The following is an 18278-nucleotide window of genomic DNA, read 5'->3' as shown; positions in this document are numbered from 1 at the left end:
GCGTGTAGCTAGCGAGTTCGCGGCCACCCATGAAGCCGCCGACCTCTACCTTGTTCCCAGTTCCCAGCTGAATATTGTTTTCACGATTCTTTCTTCCGACATGCGCTCTACGTGTCCAGCCCACTGAAGCCTGCCGTATTTTTATACGTTTAACACTATTCGCATTTGTGTACACTTGGAACAACTCGTGATTCATGCGTCTGCGCCACACTCCATTGTCTTGTTTCCCACCGAGAATTGTCTTCAGCACTTTGCGCTTGAAATCTTCGAAAGCTTTTCGATCTACCTCCTTTAGCGTCAAAAGTGTTCCAAGATAAACAAATTCTTCAACAACTTCAAGCACATCCCCAATTAGGTTAAGGCTAAGGATCGCCAATCAGGAGACGGCGGGTGGTTGGGAAAATTTTCTCGACTGGGCATAGAGTATCATTGTACTTGCCTCACAATATACAAATACATGCAATGTCAGGCAAAGAAAGCCCTTCAATTAAGGGCGGACGGGACGGTCGAGGAAATATCCGCCATTGCTCTGTTGCTACTAAGATGGTAATCTCAGATTCTACTTCATATAATGGAACAAAAATCTATCATTGTGTATGCTCACTTGCAGTGCATATGCTGATTGTTTTTCAGCCTCATCTGTGCGATAGAAATCGAGATTACCATCTTCAAAATCGCGAGGCAAATTGTTAGAAAGAGAGGGAAGATAGGAAAAATAACACAGCGTCCCGATTCACCTTAATGACTGTGGAAGTGCTCAAAGAACACTAAGTTGAAGCAAGGCAGACCAAGTTCCAATGAGGACGTAGAGCTATAATGAAGAAGAAGAAACACATCCCCTTCAATCAATACCTCAGCACTAAAACCATTAGGCCTGCCTGCTTCTGTCTCTATCCGCTATCATGTACTTCGTCTTGGTGGAGTTAATCGTCAAGTCTATTATCGCTGTCTCTCTTTACATAGGAGCATAAGCTTCTTCCACAAATTTGAAAGAGCATCATCCTGCTTCAATCCATCCAGGGTCACAAACGAGGTAGACAAGACACTTCGTCTGCGATCCGAATACTTGATTTTGATCCATCAAGCGTTGCGCGTATCAGCCTAATTAGTTTCGCTGGAAAACCATGTTCTGACATTATCTGCCAAAGCTCTTTTATTTTCATTGAAGGGTACGCTGCCTTAAAATCAATGAACAGATGGTGAGTCTGCAATTATATTTGATATTTTTAACCGTTATGTGTCCGACAAACTTTTTGTTTTTTTTTTCTACACCGTGTATTTTAAATGGGTGCTGGGTACCCGTGTACCCTGTCGGCCACATAAGGGTTAACACGAGTCCTGTTTTTTTTGGCGGACACTAAATTATTCTCATTTATATATTAAACTTCACGTAGCCGAACCCCGACAACTCATTTTGAAAATACTGTCATTTCTTCAATTTTCATCCTTCTTTGAAGTCGTCCTTAATCGATGATAATTTGGAGCTAGTTTATTACACTCCAGTGGCCATGTAATATCCAGAACCATTCCGGAGATATTTCGGATTGTACTGGGGTCAGAAGGTGGGGGAGGGTCTGTTTTGCCAAATGACTAAGAGTGATTAATTCGTGTGTTATAGTGTTTGAGAGGCCCCCGTGGAATCTGTTCCAGGTGTTTCGGAGCGGCCATATCAGTTGATACATACTTCAGTCTATTTTTTTTTCGCTCCATTCTCTCGAAATCATGAAGATTGATACGTCGCACGGTATGTTTTGGTTGCAAACCAGAAATGTCCCCGATGACACCCCGTTGGAACCTGTGTTAGATGATCCGGGGTGACCATATTAGTTGATATAGACTTCAGTCTATAGTTTCTGACTGAGTCATTCGAAATCATAAAGATTGATATGTCGCACGGCATGTTTAGGTTGAAAACCAGAAGTGATCTCAATGAGGCCACGCGGAACCTGTCACGGTGATCTGGATGGATCAACTAATTCAAATCTGGTTATCTCGGTTGTGTTTCACTTTTCGCAACAAAAAATTCGATGAAAATTCAAGCACAATAACACGAAATAATCACTTTTAGTCATATTGGCAGCCCCCTGACCCCAGCACAATCCGGAATATCTCCGGAATAATTCTGAATACAATAAACAAGCACCAATTTATGATCGATTTAGGGCGACTTAAAAAAAATCTGATGAAAATTGACGAAATGCCAGCATTCTGAAAATGAGTTGTCGGGGATCGGGTACGTGAAGGTTAATAGGGATCCGAGGTAGACGAATTTTTCCACCATCTCGAAAGTATCCCCGTCTATCGTAACACTGCTACCTAGGCTAGTCAGCAGCATGTTCTTCGTTTTTGATACGTTCACCAGCAGTCCGACCTTTGCTACTTCACGTTTCAGGCAAGTGTACAGTTCTGGCACTGCTCCAAATGTTCTAGCAATAATATCCATGTAATCCGCGAAACAGACAACTCCATCATATGCGCTAATTTCCGTCATAACAGACGGAAAATAGCCGAAAATTATAGATAGGTATTCCAACTTACTTTTGGAAATGTCTCGTCAGATGGAAGCAAAAAGATGTAGACTATCAATAACCCCCCTATAGCACTGGAAATCGAATAACTACGCAAAATTTCACGTTTCAATGTTACTCCACTAACGACTTCACATTTTTTTTCTCGTTTTGCGTTTGCCGAAGACAACCGCACCAAAGCAGCAGCTAGCCGAATTGTTCTTCATCACCGTTCAATTTTCACTTCGTTATAATCACTTGTTGAACCAACACTTCACAAAAACTCTGTGACACTTAAAGGATGGATTTCACTGCTGGAGAATGCAGCAAAGCTATTAAATTAGTCAAACAACTTTTTCCCCGTCGGTAAAATGTAAACAAGTTTCACCTAGGGATGATGAAAGCAAATGTGTACGTGGATTTTCTGCATACGAAACATCGTATTTTGCATCCACATAGAAAGATTTCTTCGTTGCACTGTGATGGCGTATTATGATCTGGTGGGTAAAAATACTCATTGAAGTATTTTGGTCTTTTTTTCAAAGCTACATCCAATTAACCTTTCAGTACTCGCGCCAACTTTTGTAACGCGAGCAGTCGCGCGTTGTACTTTGTACAACACCCATACATTCTGAAATATCTAAGGATCCTGATTGTTTAGAAAAGGACTGTCTTTGGCAAAGTTGTTGTAAATTTCATGGGCTACTTGATGCTGACAAAGTTGATTCGTAATACGTCCGCTAGGCGGCGCTAGTGAGCAATATCATGTTATATCTTATATCTCAGGATCCTGATGTCTTAGAAAGATGGTGTCTTCGGCAAAGTTGTTTGGTAGGTAAACGGCTTACAGATTATTGGCCGTTTAATTGGAAATTCCACCACTAGGCGGCGCTAGTGAGCAAATAAACTTTATATCCTATGTATCTCGGGATCCTGATAACTTAGAAAGATGGTGTCTTCGACAAAGTTGTTTGGTAGGTCAAGTACTTACGAATGATTCGCAGTTTAATTTAAAATTTTTATCACTTGGCGGCGCTAGTGAGCACGTAAATATAATATATTATGTATCTCTGGACCCTCATTACTTAGAAAGATAGTGTCTTCGGCAAAGATGTTTGGTATATCAAGGGCTTATAGATGAGTGACAATTTGATTTCAAATGCCACCACTAGGAGGCGCTAGTGAGCATGTATATTTTTAATCTCATGTAGCTCAGGATCCCGATTAAAAAGGCACGGGACAACGTCTTCAGCCAGAGGTTGTACAGACTGAACAGAACTTAACACTAGACCATGGACACGACATACATTACATGCACCAGTGGATAGCATGTTGCGGTTACACACTTGGTAACGCTAACCGAACGGCCACGAAGCTCCACTTTACTCAGAAAGATGGTGTCTTCGGCAAAGTTGTTTGGTAGATCAAAGACCAAATGGAGGAAAAGTTACCTCTCGTGCCGACCTTCTAAAAGATCGAAAACTTACAGATAGTTGTCCGTTTGAATCGTAGTTTCACCACTACATGATGCTAGTGAACATAAAAAATGTATATGCAATAGTTCTCAGGATCCTGGTTACTAGAAGAGAGATGGTGGTTTCGGCAAAGTTGTCAAATAGGTTAAGTGCATTTGGTCGATGGGTCGTTGAAATCAATATTTCGCCAGTAAGTGGTGCTAATGAGTATGCAAATTTTATATCTCATATATCTCCGAGTCTGATTACCTGGGAAGTTGATATCTTTGGCAAGGTTGGTTGGTAGATCAGAAGACACCATCTTTCTAAGTAATCAGGGTCCTGAGACATATGAGTTATAAAATGTGAATACCCACTAGCGCCACCTAGATGTGGAGTTTCAAATCATACGGCTCTCCATCAGTTAGTGTTCGATCTACTAAACAACTTTGCTGAAGACATCATCTTTCTAAGTAATCAGGATCTCGAGATATATGAGTTATAATATTTGAGTACTCACTTGCGCCACCTGGATGTGGAATTCCACATCATACTTGTCTTCATCAGTTAGTGTTTGATCTTCTAAACAACTTTGCAGAAGACACCATCTTTCTATGTAATCAGGGTCCTGAGATGTATGAGTTATAAAATTCCAATGCCCACTAGCGCCACCTAGATGTGGAGTTTCAAACTAAACGGCTCTCCATCAGTTAGTGTTTAACCAACCAAACAACTTTGCCGAAGACACCATCATTCTATGTACTCAGGATCCTGAGTTATATGGGATATAAAAATTACATGCTCACTAGCGCCGCCTATCGGTTGAAATCTGAATTTCTCAGATCACCTCGCGAAGGCCCTTGATATCCCAAGTAACTTTGCCGAAGACACCATATTTCTAGATAATTTAGATATTGAAATACACTAATTCACATTCAACTGTCTATCTTATCTTAAATATAGTACCGTAAACCGGGGTCAAATTGATCAGCGGGGTGAAATTGATCACTCGGGTACTACATTGTAATTTCATACTAGGAACTCTTAAGCGTCGTAATGATCTTAAACTTTTTACGTCATCTGATTCGTAGATGTCTAGAGATGAGTGTAGACTTTTAAAATTTTTAAGAAAAAAGTTAGGTTTGCCTAATTTTTTCAAGGAATTTGTAATGTATTTTTCATTTAGCTGAAATCATTGCTACAAAACAATCAATTGCTAATAAGACTTCCCGTAAATTCTCTGTTTTAACATTTTTGTGGAGCCTTGGTTGGGATGTTATGCAGCTAATCAGAGCATGAAATAGTTATAAAAAGTTCATTTTATGAGGAAATAGTCATTTATTGTGATAAAAATCATTTATTTTATGTGAAATTGCCTACCTTTAGGCGTTTAAATGGAAATTTCAAAATTTAATTTTACATTTAAAGTATTTAATTCACTAGTTGTAAGATTTTAGACGCGTTATTCGGTTTTAGAAGAGCAAAATTAAGCGGAGAAGGAAATTTTCCTTTTCAACCGATGCTTAATTGTAAACTGATCAATTTCGCCCCAAAGTGGCTTTTCCAATATTTTGATATTTGGAGTTATTTAACTTAAAGTTTCAATTTGTTGAACAAAATTCTATCACATGGTTCCATGGAGATCCACAGGGTACTGGTTTTACAGATATTCTTTTGGCAACATTTGAACAGGCACTCATGTTATCTGCAAAAGTTGTTTCAAAGTGATCAATTTGACCCCGGATTACGGTACGTTTTTCATATTGCGATTTTCAATTTTCCGCATTATAAGGAGCTGTACTGTTTTCAAAAAAAGGTCTTTTAATATTCCAAATAAGATTCCTGTAGAATACATTTGGGGTTGACATCGATAGAAAAGATGGTTTCAAAGTAATAGTCGATAATTCTCATGTGTTGTACAAAGTACAACAGCGCGATTAACGGAAGGTTAAAAAAGTTTCTTCTCAAAAGTACTTATAGAACATGGTACATGGTTTGATTTGGGTCGCGACACTTTTCGAACAAACCTACAGTCAAACCATGGTTTACTGTGCCGGAGGTATTGTAGATTCTCCATTACCACTCCACAAACACCAGTATTCAGTGTCTAGACGCCATGTTAGCGTTCGGCGCAGTGGTAAATCCGAATTTAGAAAATTACACCCTCACCATCTACCCACAAATAGCCAACACAAGACTAATTCTACCAAGCCCAACAACGCTACGCCAAGCTACCGGCGACAAACAAGTAGCGGTACCCCTATTATAATAATAATATTATAATAACCTCCCTGAAGAAGGACCAAACCAAGGGCCGAAACGTCGGATGAAATAGAATCACCCTGCTCATAATTTATCCGAACCGAAAAGCAAATTGTAGAGGGATAATTTTGCCAATCAGTCGGTCGCTTAATTTAATGGCTTCGATCGGTTTGATTAGGAAGAAACGCATTTCCACACATGATTTACCTATTCAACAAAAAAAAAAAAAATGGTCCAATGTCTAGTGGTTGGCAGCACCCTCACATATGCATTAAGGTGGCCCACACTTATATGAAAAACAAAAATTTCGAAAAATGCCAAGTCTTACCTCCTAAATCAGTTGTTTTGAACTCCCAGAAGCTACGTTCAAAATTTGAGCAAAATCGGTTGAGCCTAAGGGGGCGCTCAAAACGCTTGAAGTTTGTATGGGAAAAGTTGGCCAAATGTATGCAGAAATTTTAAGTTTTCGAATTTTGCCGCTAGGTGGCGCTGTAAGCGTTCAATAAATAAACCCTTCGGCATTTTTGTAGGTGACTATATACCAAACAGCTTTGTCGAAGACTGCAAAGTGATCCAACGTCTGTGAAAAAAGTTATACCCTAGGTAAGGTGAGGGGAAACATTATTAATATTTTTCCAGTACATGTAAAGGAATAATATCAATAATGAAATCTCAATTCTTTGCCTCACTTTGCCTAGGGTATAACTTTTTTCACAGACGTTGGATCACTTAGCGGTCTTCGACAAAGTTGATTGGCATATAGTCACCTACAAAAATGCCGAAGGGTTTCTTTATTGAACGCTTACAGCGCCACCTAGCGGCAAAATTCGAAAACCTAAAATTTCTGCATACATTTGGCCAACTTTTCCCATACAAACTTCAAGCGTTTTGAGCGCCCCCTTAGGCTCAACCGATTTTGCTCAAATTTTGAACGTAGCTTCTGGGAGTTCAAAACAACTGATTTAGGAGGTAAGACTTGGCATTTTCCGAAATTTTTGTTTCTCATATAAGTGTGGGCCACCAATATGCATATTTTGTTTTTTTTTTAATTATCCAGACTAACATTTGATAAAAGCTTAGGCTTTTTGACCGATGTTTTTAAATCAGTGTTACTCTAAAATGGCAAGCCATAGAAAACAGCGATGTATTGGTAACTTTTAAGTAATTTTCTGAATTTATTCCTACACGCTAGAAAAAAGTATTTAAAAATTTAAAGTTAATTGGCAAAAAATGCTCATTTTTTAATGAATGAAACTTTTTCTGAAGAAAGGCAAAGTACATCAACATTTTCATGTCATTATTTCTAGCGTGTTTCTTGCAAACTTATACAGTAATGGTCCCAATGGGCAATCTAATAAAACTTAACAGACAGATTTATTAGACTTATTGGACATCTTTGCTATAAAAAGAATCAGCTAGACTACCATTTAAGAAGGAAATTATGTAAAAATGTATGTATAAAAAATTAAACAAAAAAAAAACACCCACTGGATTTAAGCTTTTGATTTTTCATTGATACAATCAGAACATCGAATTTTAATTTTATGTAGCATCGCATCTTGCCCTTAAAAAAATATTTTTTTTGTTGTGTTAGATTCATATAATGGAATTAAATGACTTTGCCCCTTTTAAAATGGTAGTCTCGATGATTTTTTTTTTTATTTCAAAGATGTCCTAGAAGTCTAATAAATCTTGCGGGTCAAGTTCTGCTGATTTCTGAAAGGATCTGGGACCATTACTGCATGAGTTTGCAAGAAACATTACTTCATTTTTTTTTTAGAAATCCTGAGATAGGGTTATTTGCCAATTGTTGAACGGGTAGTGCTGAAATGTTTATTTTTATTTGTTTTCCGTGCATAATTCTTCTATAGTTGAGAAACATCAAGAGAAAGTTTAGATCCATTTGAGGACGTCGAGCCATACAGAAGAAGAAGAAGAACCGCTGTTTTGTCTTGGCCACAAAACTCAACATAAACCTGTAGTGACCGGTAGTATTACCGGTAGGACCGGATGATCGGCTCATCTTATTTTTCTTCGAGTAAACTGACTCCAAAAACTGATCCAAAACCAACACCATTTCATCATGCAGTCTGAACATGCATATCGTCGCATGGTTTAGTGAAATGTTACACCCGTTACCAATACGCATATTAACAAGAACAATATTATCTTTGTATTTGTTTGAATTAAAATATTTTCAGTGTTTCTATTCAAAAGGGAGTATGCGTCATTTTTATATAGAAATTCCAAATCAGAACACCGTAACAACATTTTCTTTTTATTTTTTATTCAGCCTGTCATGTACTCTACAAAACAGTTATCGGGTGTGGGTACAACATTCGATTTTTTAAAAATTTGACCCGACATTCGATATTTTTTTAGTCTGGTGGGTTTGTTCCGGGTTTTTCGTGATTGTGCCCAGTTGAGTGACAATTTTTACATTTTACATCGCTTCTAATTTGGGGAAGGCTCAAGTTGACTGAAATCGTTTTGAACATGACTAGAAGCAAGAATGACTGAAAAGATTTGTTGGATGTTAATATGAATTTTTGCAACACTGCAAAGAGATCCAGGGGGATTCATAGGGATTTCGAAGTTTTAAAGTTTCAGGGTTTCAGCTGATATCAGGGATTAGTCCCCTGGGACGCCTCTGAAACCTCTTGGGAACCCCCTTGGAATGTCCCTGAAAACTTTTGATACACCACTGGGACCTCCTGAAAGCCGCTGAAGTCCCTTCTCAGTCAACTAGTGATCTTATAATATGCCCCCTTAACCCTCTGAATCTCTGGAATATGGATGCATAACGAAAGTATGCATTTTTTAAATGAATTAACAATGAAAATTTTATTTTAAATAGCGTTAAAGTGTAACGGACATCCTTCCAGCTCTTGTAACCAGGGTGTGATTTTAATATTGTGCTTTGATTTGATTTGATATTTGATGGCATAACCCTCAAAGGATGTACACAACTTTATTGTATACATTTATTCATACCTTTTGACCCGGTGAGTTGATTTTCAAAATCAAATGGATTCATTATAGATTAGTTGTGCTATTATATTCCTATATTGAATTTATGTTATGATAGAATATTTTGAATTGTGTGAAGAATTAGCCTAAGTTAAAGTTCACAAATAAATAGAAATAAAAAAAAATAAAAAAAACCCAGATTAATCCACCTAGTGGTGTGAGGGTGTAGTTGTGGAAATCGTTACCAGTTCTGGAACACTACCGGTTCTCACAAATATGGTCTGAGACTTTCTGCTGGCTAACTGTTTAGTAGGTTATTGAAAAAGCCGCGATTTGATGCGTCGCATGCATAGGTTTGGTTCACTTCTATATTTGACCACTCTCGACGGAACACTCAAAAATGGTCCCGGACACGACCTGTTGTCCCGAATATGGTCTGAGGCTATTTTCTTTTTAGCCGTTCATCAGATTACCAAATAAATCATTTGATATGTTACATATATTGGTTGTCTTTTACATTTGACCTTTTCCGGCGGAATACCCGGAATCGGTTCCATAACACACTGATATGGTCTGCGACAATTTTCTTGACAACTGTTTATCATGTTATCTGAAAAGCCGTGATTTGAGGTGTCGCATACATAGTTTTGGTTCACTTTTATATTTGGCCACTTCCGCCCAGACATCCGGAACCGGTTCCGGAACACTACTGGTTCAGATATGGTCTAAGATTATATTATTGCTAACCATTTATTAGGTTATCTAAACAGCCGCGGTTGGATATGTCGCAAGCGTGGTGTTGTGACGATCTTTTGTAAAACTGGCAACGCTGGTCGGTAGATGAAATCAGTTGTGAAAAGTGATGAGTTCGGGCGGAGGTCCTTTGAAGAGCGTGAAATGGGCACCAAATTGTAAATATAATTATTATTATTTGTAAATAGATTTAAGCTAAATAAACTGAATTTCAGCATTGAAGCTGCTACGAAGTAAAAGGCTGCTTTCAATCATTGGTTGTACGCGCTGAAGGAAAACCGTCCCAACAAAACTTCAATGAATTTAAAGAGGACCCTCTACGGTACAACGAGTGCAATATGGAAAGTACGACACAGAAGCTTGAACAGCTCGAGGAGCGTCGCAAGCAACGGCGGAGTTATTGGGAGGAGGAGAGGAAACGCATCGCTGAAGAATACGACCACGGACTAGCTGAAATTGGAAGAGAATTTGAAGAAGAAATGAGAAAAATTCAGCTAGAATTCCGCGCCAAGAGGGAAGAATTAAAAAAGCAGTATAGTGGAATAACCGCTTGTAAACCAGTTGAGCCTTTATCGCAATCTACAAGTGTGCAAAAGGGCAATGCAGATGAGATTATTCAAACATCAACAGTGCCGCAAACGAATGTGTTTAACGTTCCCGTAAAAAGAAGAATCAGTATGGAAGACCTACCATCCTCTGAGTCATGGGCATGCAGCCATGATCATCCAATTATTGTGTTTCACCCGTAACAAATTATTTTGCTTGCATATGATAAAATTTTGGATGAGCACCAGGTGGATCGATTTCTTTTTTGTGAGATGTGCTGCAATGAACTTGTAGACAGTATTACGAACGCGTGTATGTTCTCACTCTTCCATTCATCAGTTTGCCAATTTTGAGCCATCACAACTAGCACTACTGATGATTGTCGGGGAAGCAATTCCATGTTAAAACGGCAACTGAATTTTTGAACGCGTCACCGGTTTTACGTGTGGGGGTATGTTGTGACGATCTTTTGTAAAACTGGCAACGCTGGTCGGTAGATGAAATCAGTTGTGAAAAGTGATGAGTTCGGGCGGAGGTCCTTTGAAGAGCGTGAAATGGGCACCAAATTGTCAATATAATTATTATTATTTGTAAATAGATTTAAGCTAAATAAACTGAATTTCAGCATTGAAGCTGCTACGAAGTAAAAGGCTGCTTTCAATCATTGCACAGTGGTCCACGAATCAGATTTACGAGGAAAGATGCATACAGCGCCTTCAAATGATATTTTAGACAAATATTGTCTTCTACAAAGTTGTTCCTAAAAATAAGGCCATTTTTTCAATATACATGAAAATTAGGGTGGTCCATATTTTCAAAGAAATTGGTAACCAAACTTTTTTATTTGCAAGAATAACTGTATACATTCTTCGGGAAAGTTGTAGATCTATCAATTTTGAGCAAGTTTGCTGAAGACACTTTTTATGTAGCTTTAAAATTGACCGATCTAGAGGTATTTTTCTGAATAAGCTTAGGGTGGTTCAAGAAAAACCGGTTTTCTGGCGTTAACTTTTTCAGTTTAGATTTTTCATCAAAGTCGCCCAAGAAACACTTGTAGAGCATTTGAAGACGCGTCGTTTCGTGCGCTGAGATGATCGTTATCTCATTTGGTTCAAAAGTTATAGGCATTTTTCGTAAAAAATCATAGTTTTTTAAAAAGGTGTTAAGACGGGTTGGGGCAAACATAAAAAATATCTTTTGCCCGCATCCCAAAGAAGAAATGTTGTTATAAAACATATCAAAAAATTAGAGGGGTGTTATTTTTGTAACCCAAGTGAAAAATACTTGAAAAGTGCCTATTTTTTCTAGAAAATCATCAATATCTTTTGAACGGAATGACTTAGCAACATTTTCAGCGCACGAAAATGCGCGTTTTTGGAAGCTCTAAAAGTGGTTCTTAGGCGACTTTAACGAGAAATTTGAAACAAAAAAGATAAAGCAATAAAACGATTTGTTCTAGCGTCACCCTATGAAAACTATGGGAAAATGCTCCAAATTTTGTCAAAACAGTTTAAACCCTTTATCTCTTTTGTTTCAAATTTCTCATCAAAGTTGCCTGAGAACCAGTTTAAGAGCTTTAAAAAACGCACATTTTCGTGCGCTGAAAATGTTGCTACGTCATTCCGTTCAAAAGATATTGATGATTTTCTAGAAAAAATAGGCACTTTTCAAGTATTTTTTACTTGAGTTACAAAAATAACACCCCTCTAATTTTTTGATATGTTTTAAAACAACATTTCTTCTTTTGAATGCGAGCAAAAGATATTTTTTATGTTTGCCCCAACCCGTCTTAACACCTTTTTAAAAAACTATGATTTTTTACGAAAAATGTCTATAACTTTTGAACCAAATGAGATAACGATCATCTCAGCGCACGAAACGACGCGTCTTCAAATGCTCTACAAGTGTTTCTTGGGCGACTTTGATGAAAAATCGAAACTGAAAAAGTTAACGCCAGAAAACCGGTTTTTCTTGAACCACCCTAAGCTTATTCAGAAAAATGCCTCTAGATCGGTCAATTTTAAAGCTACATAAAAAGTGTCTTCGGCAAACTTGCTCAAAGTTGATAGATCTACAACTTTCCCGAAGAATGTATACAGTTATTCTTGCAAATAAAAAAGTTTGATTACCAATTTCTTTGAAAATATGGACCACCCTAATTTTCATGTATATTAAAAAAAGGGCCTTATTTTTAGGAACAACTTTGTAGAAGACCATATTTGTCTAAAAAATCATTTGAAGGCGCTGCATGCATCTTTCCTCATAAATCTGGTTCGTGGACCATTGTGCATTGGTTGTACGCGCTGAAGGAAAACCGTCCCAACACGTGGGTTTGGTTCACTTTTATATTTAACCACTTCCGACACTCAGAACCGGTTCCGGAACACTTCTGGTTCAGATATGGTTTGAGACTATTTTCTTGATAACCATTCATTAGGATATCAAGAAAGCTGCGCTTTGATATGTCGCATGCATGGGTTTGGTTCACTTTTATATTTGGCCACTTCCGGCGGAACACCCGGAGCCGGTTCCGAAACACTACCGGTTCAAATAAGTTCTGAGACTATTTTCTTGCTAACCTTTCATTAGGTTATCAAAAAAGCCGCACTTTGATGTGTCGCATGCATGGGATTGGTTCACTTTTATATTTGGCCACTTCCGCCGGGACACCCGGAACCGGTTCCGGAACACTACCGGTTCAAATATGTTTTGAGACTATTCTCATGATAACCGTTCATCAAGTTATTGAAAATGCCACAATTTGATGTGCCACATGTGTGGGTTTCTTGCATTTTCATATCTGACCCCTTCTAGGGGTACCGGTCCGGAACACCTATATGGCCAGAACTCCGGAACGGCTGGATCGATCCGAACCATTTTCAATAGGAAACAATGGGACCAGATCCCGCGTCGAATGAGCCATTGATCGTTAAAATCGGTTGATATTTACTATCTAAAAGTGAGGTGACCGTTTTTTGTACACATACACACACATACACACACACACAGACATCATCTCAACTCGTCGAGCTGAGTCGATTGGTATATGAAACTTGTCCCTCCGGGGACTAAAATTTCGTTTTTGGAGTGAACATATAGCCTTTCGGTACACCTTGGTGTACGAGAAAGGCAAAAATAATATTTTGAATTGTACACCTTTCGTTTTTCACTCGATTCTGCTTTTTTCTATCTATATAAGGTCTTGTACCATTTGGGCAGATGTACCTATTTTGGGCACTTGCCACTATAACTAAGTCAATGTTATACCTAATAACTTATATTTTAGCACACGCTATAATACGTAACATCTTCAGGTTATCTAAAACGTCCAGAAGTTTTCTGAATACACATAGTTTTGTTTACTTTTTAGTTGAAATTTATTCATTACACTCAAAGATATATTTAAAACATGAATTGATGGTAGTCATCACCTGGTGATGTTCTAGGCAACATAAAACGCTCTGGAGTTCTGATTGTAAGGTCTTTGCCTGTAATAGGATATTAAACTAATGTGTGTATGTCAGTATTGAGTATGAGAGACTCTCTCCACATCAATAGCGGTTTCTTAGGCCATCCAAATCATTCAGAAGTTAAGGCTTTTATATCTACACTCGCAACAATGCATCGGGTACATTTCAAACTTAGTTTCGGCAGATCAGTTGCATCCTATGATACATCCTAGTGGCTTCCTGGATCATCTAAACTGTTATGAAGTTGACATATATGGTTTAAATTTGAAATAGTTTATCAAAAGAAGGGCACAATATCAGAATTTGCCCATTTGATGCACACATATAATGCAAGCCATGGGAGACAATTTTCCAGAGAATCAGGGGTATCTAAGGTCACCTATATTTCTATGTGGCCTTCAGATCTACACTCGTAACAAAGCATCGTGCACATTAAACACATAGTAAAGTATATTTTAGTAGATGATGAGTTCAACCATATATCATATAACTTAGAGTTGTTCTAGATCATCCAAACCATTCTAAATATGAGATATGTAAAAATCGTTTTTGCTCCACACCGCTTATTCGACTCGTAACCAGATTCTAAGCCTTCTCCCAAAAATTAAGCTGATTTGGTCGAAAATTGAGAGTGCACAAGCCCTTTAAAGTTTGTATGGGAATAACTATGGGAAAAGGGTGTTTTTCATTCAATTGACCGTAGCATTTCTCCAAGTGCCCTAGAGTGTTAGTTGACCCTTGGTAGTCCTAGGCTACTCTATCAGCTACAACTTTGCCGAAGACCACATTGAAATCGGACGCCTCATTAATTAGTTATTGATTTTTGTCCAGAATGAAAATCTTTGATCATGATGATTACATTATTCGATGGGCATCACTGCAACTTGCCTTGAAACATAGTAGCCATGATTTATGTGTGCTATCTTTGGCGCCATGTGCAGCATTGTTGCCTGCTGGGAAGTTGAACGATCACTGTTAATGTTTCGCCAGTTGGATGAAAATCGATAATTAATTAATGAGACGTCCGATTTGAATGTGGTCTTCGGCAAAGTTGTAGCTGATAGAGTAGCCTAGGAGTATCAAGGGTCGACTAACACTCTTAGGCACCTGGGGAAATGCTACAGTCAATTAAATGAAAAACGTCCTTTTCCCATAGTAATTCCCATACAAACTTTGAAAGGCTTGTGCACTCTCAATTTTCAACCAAATCAGCTCAATTTTTGGGAGAAGGCTTAGATTCTGGTTACGAATCGAAAAAGCGGTGAGGAGCAAAAACGATTTTTTGAACCAAGCTAATATGTATGTAAATGTAAAGAGAGTCGGGTAGACAAATTTCCAGTACATCAGGAATATCTGAATTATCACTTATAATATTATATGCTTTTTTTGCACCCCCTGAGACCTGTTTATCACACGTCGGAATGTATTTGCATACAGTCAGGTTTTTTTTACGCGGGGGATACGTACCGCGTAAAAAAACTCAGTTTAAATTTAAAAAAACCGCGTAAAAAGTCTCACTATTTCTCGACGAATCATGCAAGAATAAGACAATGCATTTTTTTTGTACGGAGCTTTCATTTACGCGGCCGCGTAAATGAAAACCGCGTTAAAAAAGACCTGACTGTAGTGACAGTGTTCTACAAAATGTAAAATCACATGTATCCAAATAATATCTGGAATTTCTAAACAAAATCGGAGTATACCATGTTTTACAACTACTATACACTCTAGTAGATGCAAATAATTAAATTCAAACGCAATATCGCCGTCTTCAATGAAAATGATGTATTTAATATCAATATCGTAAGTTTAAAATTCAGCATTGCACTGCTTAGGGAGAAAATGACCAAACGCAAACCTCTGCATTTGTTGAAATCATCTCTCTCACGTACACGCATTTCCGATTGGCATCCATATCTGCATCCACAAAATGCATAAACCCAACGGCCACAGCAGCTACATTACAGGAAGTTTCATGTCATTTTGCTGCATTTTGCATTCACCGTCGGATCACCCGTAATCTCTGTCCCCATTTTTGCATATTTACTACATAACTCTCTCATTCCATTCCCAGAACGAAAACCCGGAAACCAAACAGAAGTGGGCCGCCCGTCTGCTGGGGAAACTGCGCAAGGACATCACCCACGACAGCCGGGAGAATTTCGTCCACTGCATCTCGAAGAAGAAAACCTCCATGTGCATTCTGTCCAATCCGGACCAGAAGGGCAAAATGCGCCGAATAGACTGCCTCCGGCAGGCCGACAAGGTACGGGGAAGATGCACGGGTCGCAGTGACCCGAGATTATAACGATTTTTTCCTCTTCGCTCATCTTCTTTTTTAAGGTTTGGCGTCTGGATCTGGTGATGGTGATTCTGTTCAAGGCGATTCCGCTCGAAAGCACCGACGGCGAACGGCTCGAGAAGGCCTGCTTCTGCACCAGTCCCAGCCTGTGCATCAATCCGTACCACATACAAGTATTAATTAAGGAGTTGGATCTCTATCTGGCCAACTTTATCCGATGTAAGTAGTAATAAGCCGGACGACAGTAGTGGGAGAGGTGATTTTCCGGTGGAGGGGATGAACACTTGTAGGGATTCTTTGCGTTGTTGAGAAGAAAATGCAGAGTGATGTGCAATTTTGGAAACTTTTCGGGATCTTTAAATTCTTAAAAGACCATCAGAAATGTGTGCAATCTTCAAGAAGTTTTCTTCTAGAATTGTCGATGTTTTTTATCTGTTCAGATTTCATACCATTTAAATCAGGGGATTTATTGGAGTTTTTTATCGCATTTTTACCCGTACAAAACCGCTTGGAAAACCGACTTTTGATCCGAGGCCGGGGTAGGGTTCGCGTGCGTGGAAAAGTTGCTTGATTTATTATGCCTCTCGAGAAAAAATCAGAATATGGCGATTATCTGGCTTTGGCTTAAGATATAAGCGCGTCAGTTACTAAACATAACAGCGTCACCAGATTCTAATAGGATTCCATCCCAGTATATGGGATTTAACAGCAAGTCTTACTGAGCCACTCTTGCCGTCAATCACAAACCACAATCACAATCAAAACATCTGTCACTTTGTGAACCTTACGTGCTTTTGTTTTGGGCGGGGACATATTTTCTTTTGTTTTGCCTTGCGAGTGTCACTGCAACTGTAAGCCTTGCGAGCGTACGACGGCCGCCGGACTCTAATATAAGATAAGCGCGACAATATACAGGCATCTTATTTTTTCTCTAAAAAAAAAATCTACATGCTTTAACTTTTCATAGAGTGCATCAAAAATTGTCAAATTTTGAATGTTTGTCAACCTATTATATGAGGTACTGGTACAAATTTGGGCTCGATTGGTTAATCTTTCGCGAAGCTAGAACCATTCTCGTAAAACATTATTTTTTAGACAACCTATTTTTGAACTATCATATCTCCGAAACCAGTGAACCGAATCGAATGAAATTTTCAACGTTCACTTCATGAGACATTCTGAAATGTTATATTTCCTCACGACGACTAAAATTATACCGGTTTCACATTTTTACACATATAGAGGGAAATTAGTCAAAGTTACAATACCACACAAAAATTACTAAATGTTTTCTTTCTTCAATCCAAATAGGCTCTAATATATCTAATTTAAGATATCTTGAGAACAGAAGTAAAATTTCTTTGTATATCAAAACCAAAATTTAGTGACATTGATGTAAAAAAATTACATTTTTCGAGAATAATCCAAAAAGTGTCAAACCATGATATTTTTTTTAAATGTTCGAAAAGTGCCTATGTTTCAATAACTTTTATATATTGTTGTTAAACGTTCAAAATTCAATTCTGTTCACTGGTTTCTAAAATATGATAGTACAAAAATATGCTGTCTGAAAAATAGTGTTTTACGAAAACGTTTCTAGCTTCGCAAAAGCTTAATCAATCATTCGTACCAATGATGCACATATAATAGGTTGACAAACAGTCAAAATTTGAGAATTGTTGATGCACTCGATGAAAAGTTGCAGCACGTTGAACTTTTTTAAGACATTATTAAGGATTTCTTCAGCAGTCCCCTCTGGTACTCTTCAAGGAATTTCTACTGAGGTTCTTCAACAGGACTCATCTGGGATTCATCCAGATATTTCCAGATAATTCACTCCTTCTCGGATTCCTCCAGAAGTTCCTTCTAAGGTTCTCCCAGGTGTTTTCTTACAGGTTTGCTTTATTGTTTTTTTTTCTGGAATTCCTCAATGACTTTCTTCTGATTTTACACCCAAAGTTCCTTCTGGGATCCTTCTAGGAATGTCACAAGAGATTTCTCCCGGAATTCCTTC

The 18278-nt window shown here is 38.2% G+C and overlaps 1 protein-coding gene across 7 annotated transcripts in view; it reads left to right on the top strand.

The window, feature by feature from the left end:
* The window catches only part of LOC109424927 (nuclear factor 1), a 55715-nt gene that overhangs the window by 26299 nt on the left and 11138 nt on the right, over positions 1-18278 (top strand). For all 7 annotated transcript variants that reach the window (XM_062843258.1, XM_062843255.1, XM_062843240.1 and 4 more), the window contains 2 exons: positions 16037-16228; positions 16306-16483. In XM_062843258.1, the coding sequence (XP_062699242.1) occupies positions 16037-16228; positions 16306-16483 (370 nt within the window). The remainder of the gene's footprint in view (positions 1-16036; positions 16229-16305; positions 16484-18278) is intronic.

This window comes from Aedes albopictus, chromosome 1 (assembly GCF_035046485.1).
Source record: "Aedes albopictus strain Foshan chromosome 1, AalbF5, whole genome shotgun sequence".
In the NCBI taxonomy this organism is placed as follows: Eukaryota; Metazoa; Arthropoda; class Insecta; order Diptera; family Culicidae; genus Aedes; species Aedes albopictus.
This window is presented reverse-complemented; position numbering and strand designations above follow the sequence as displayed.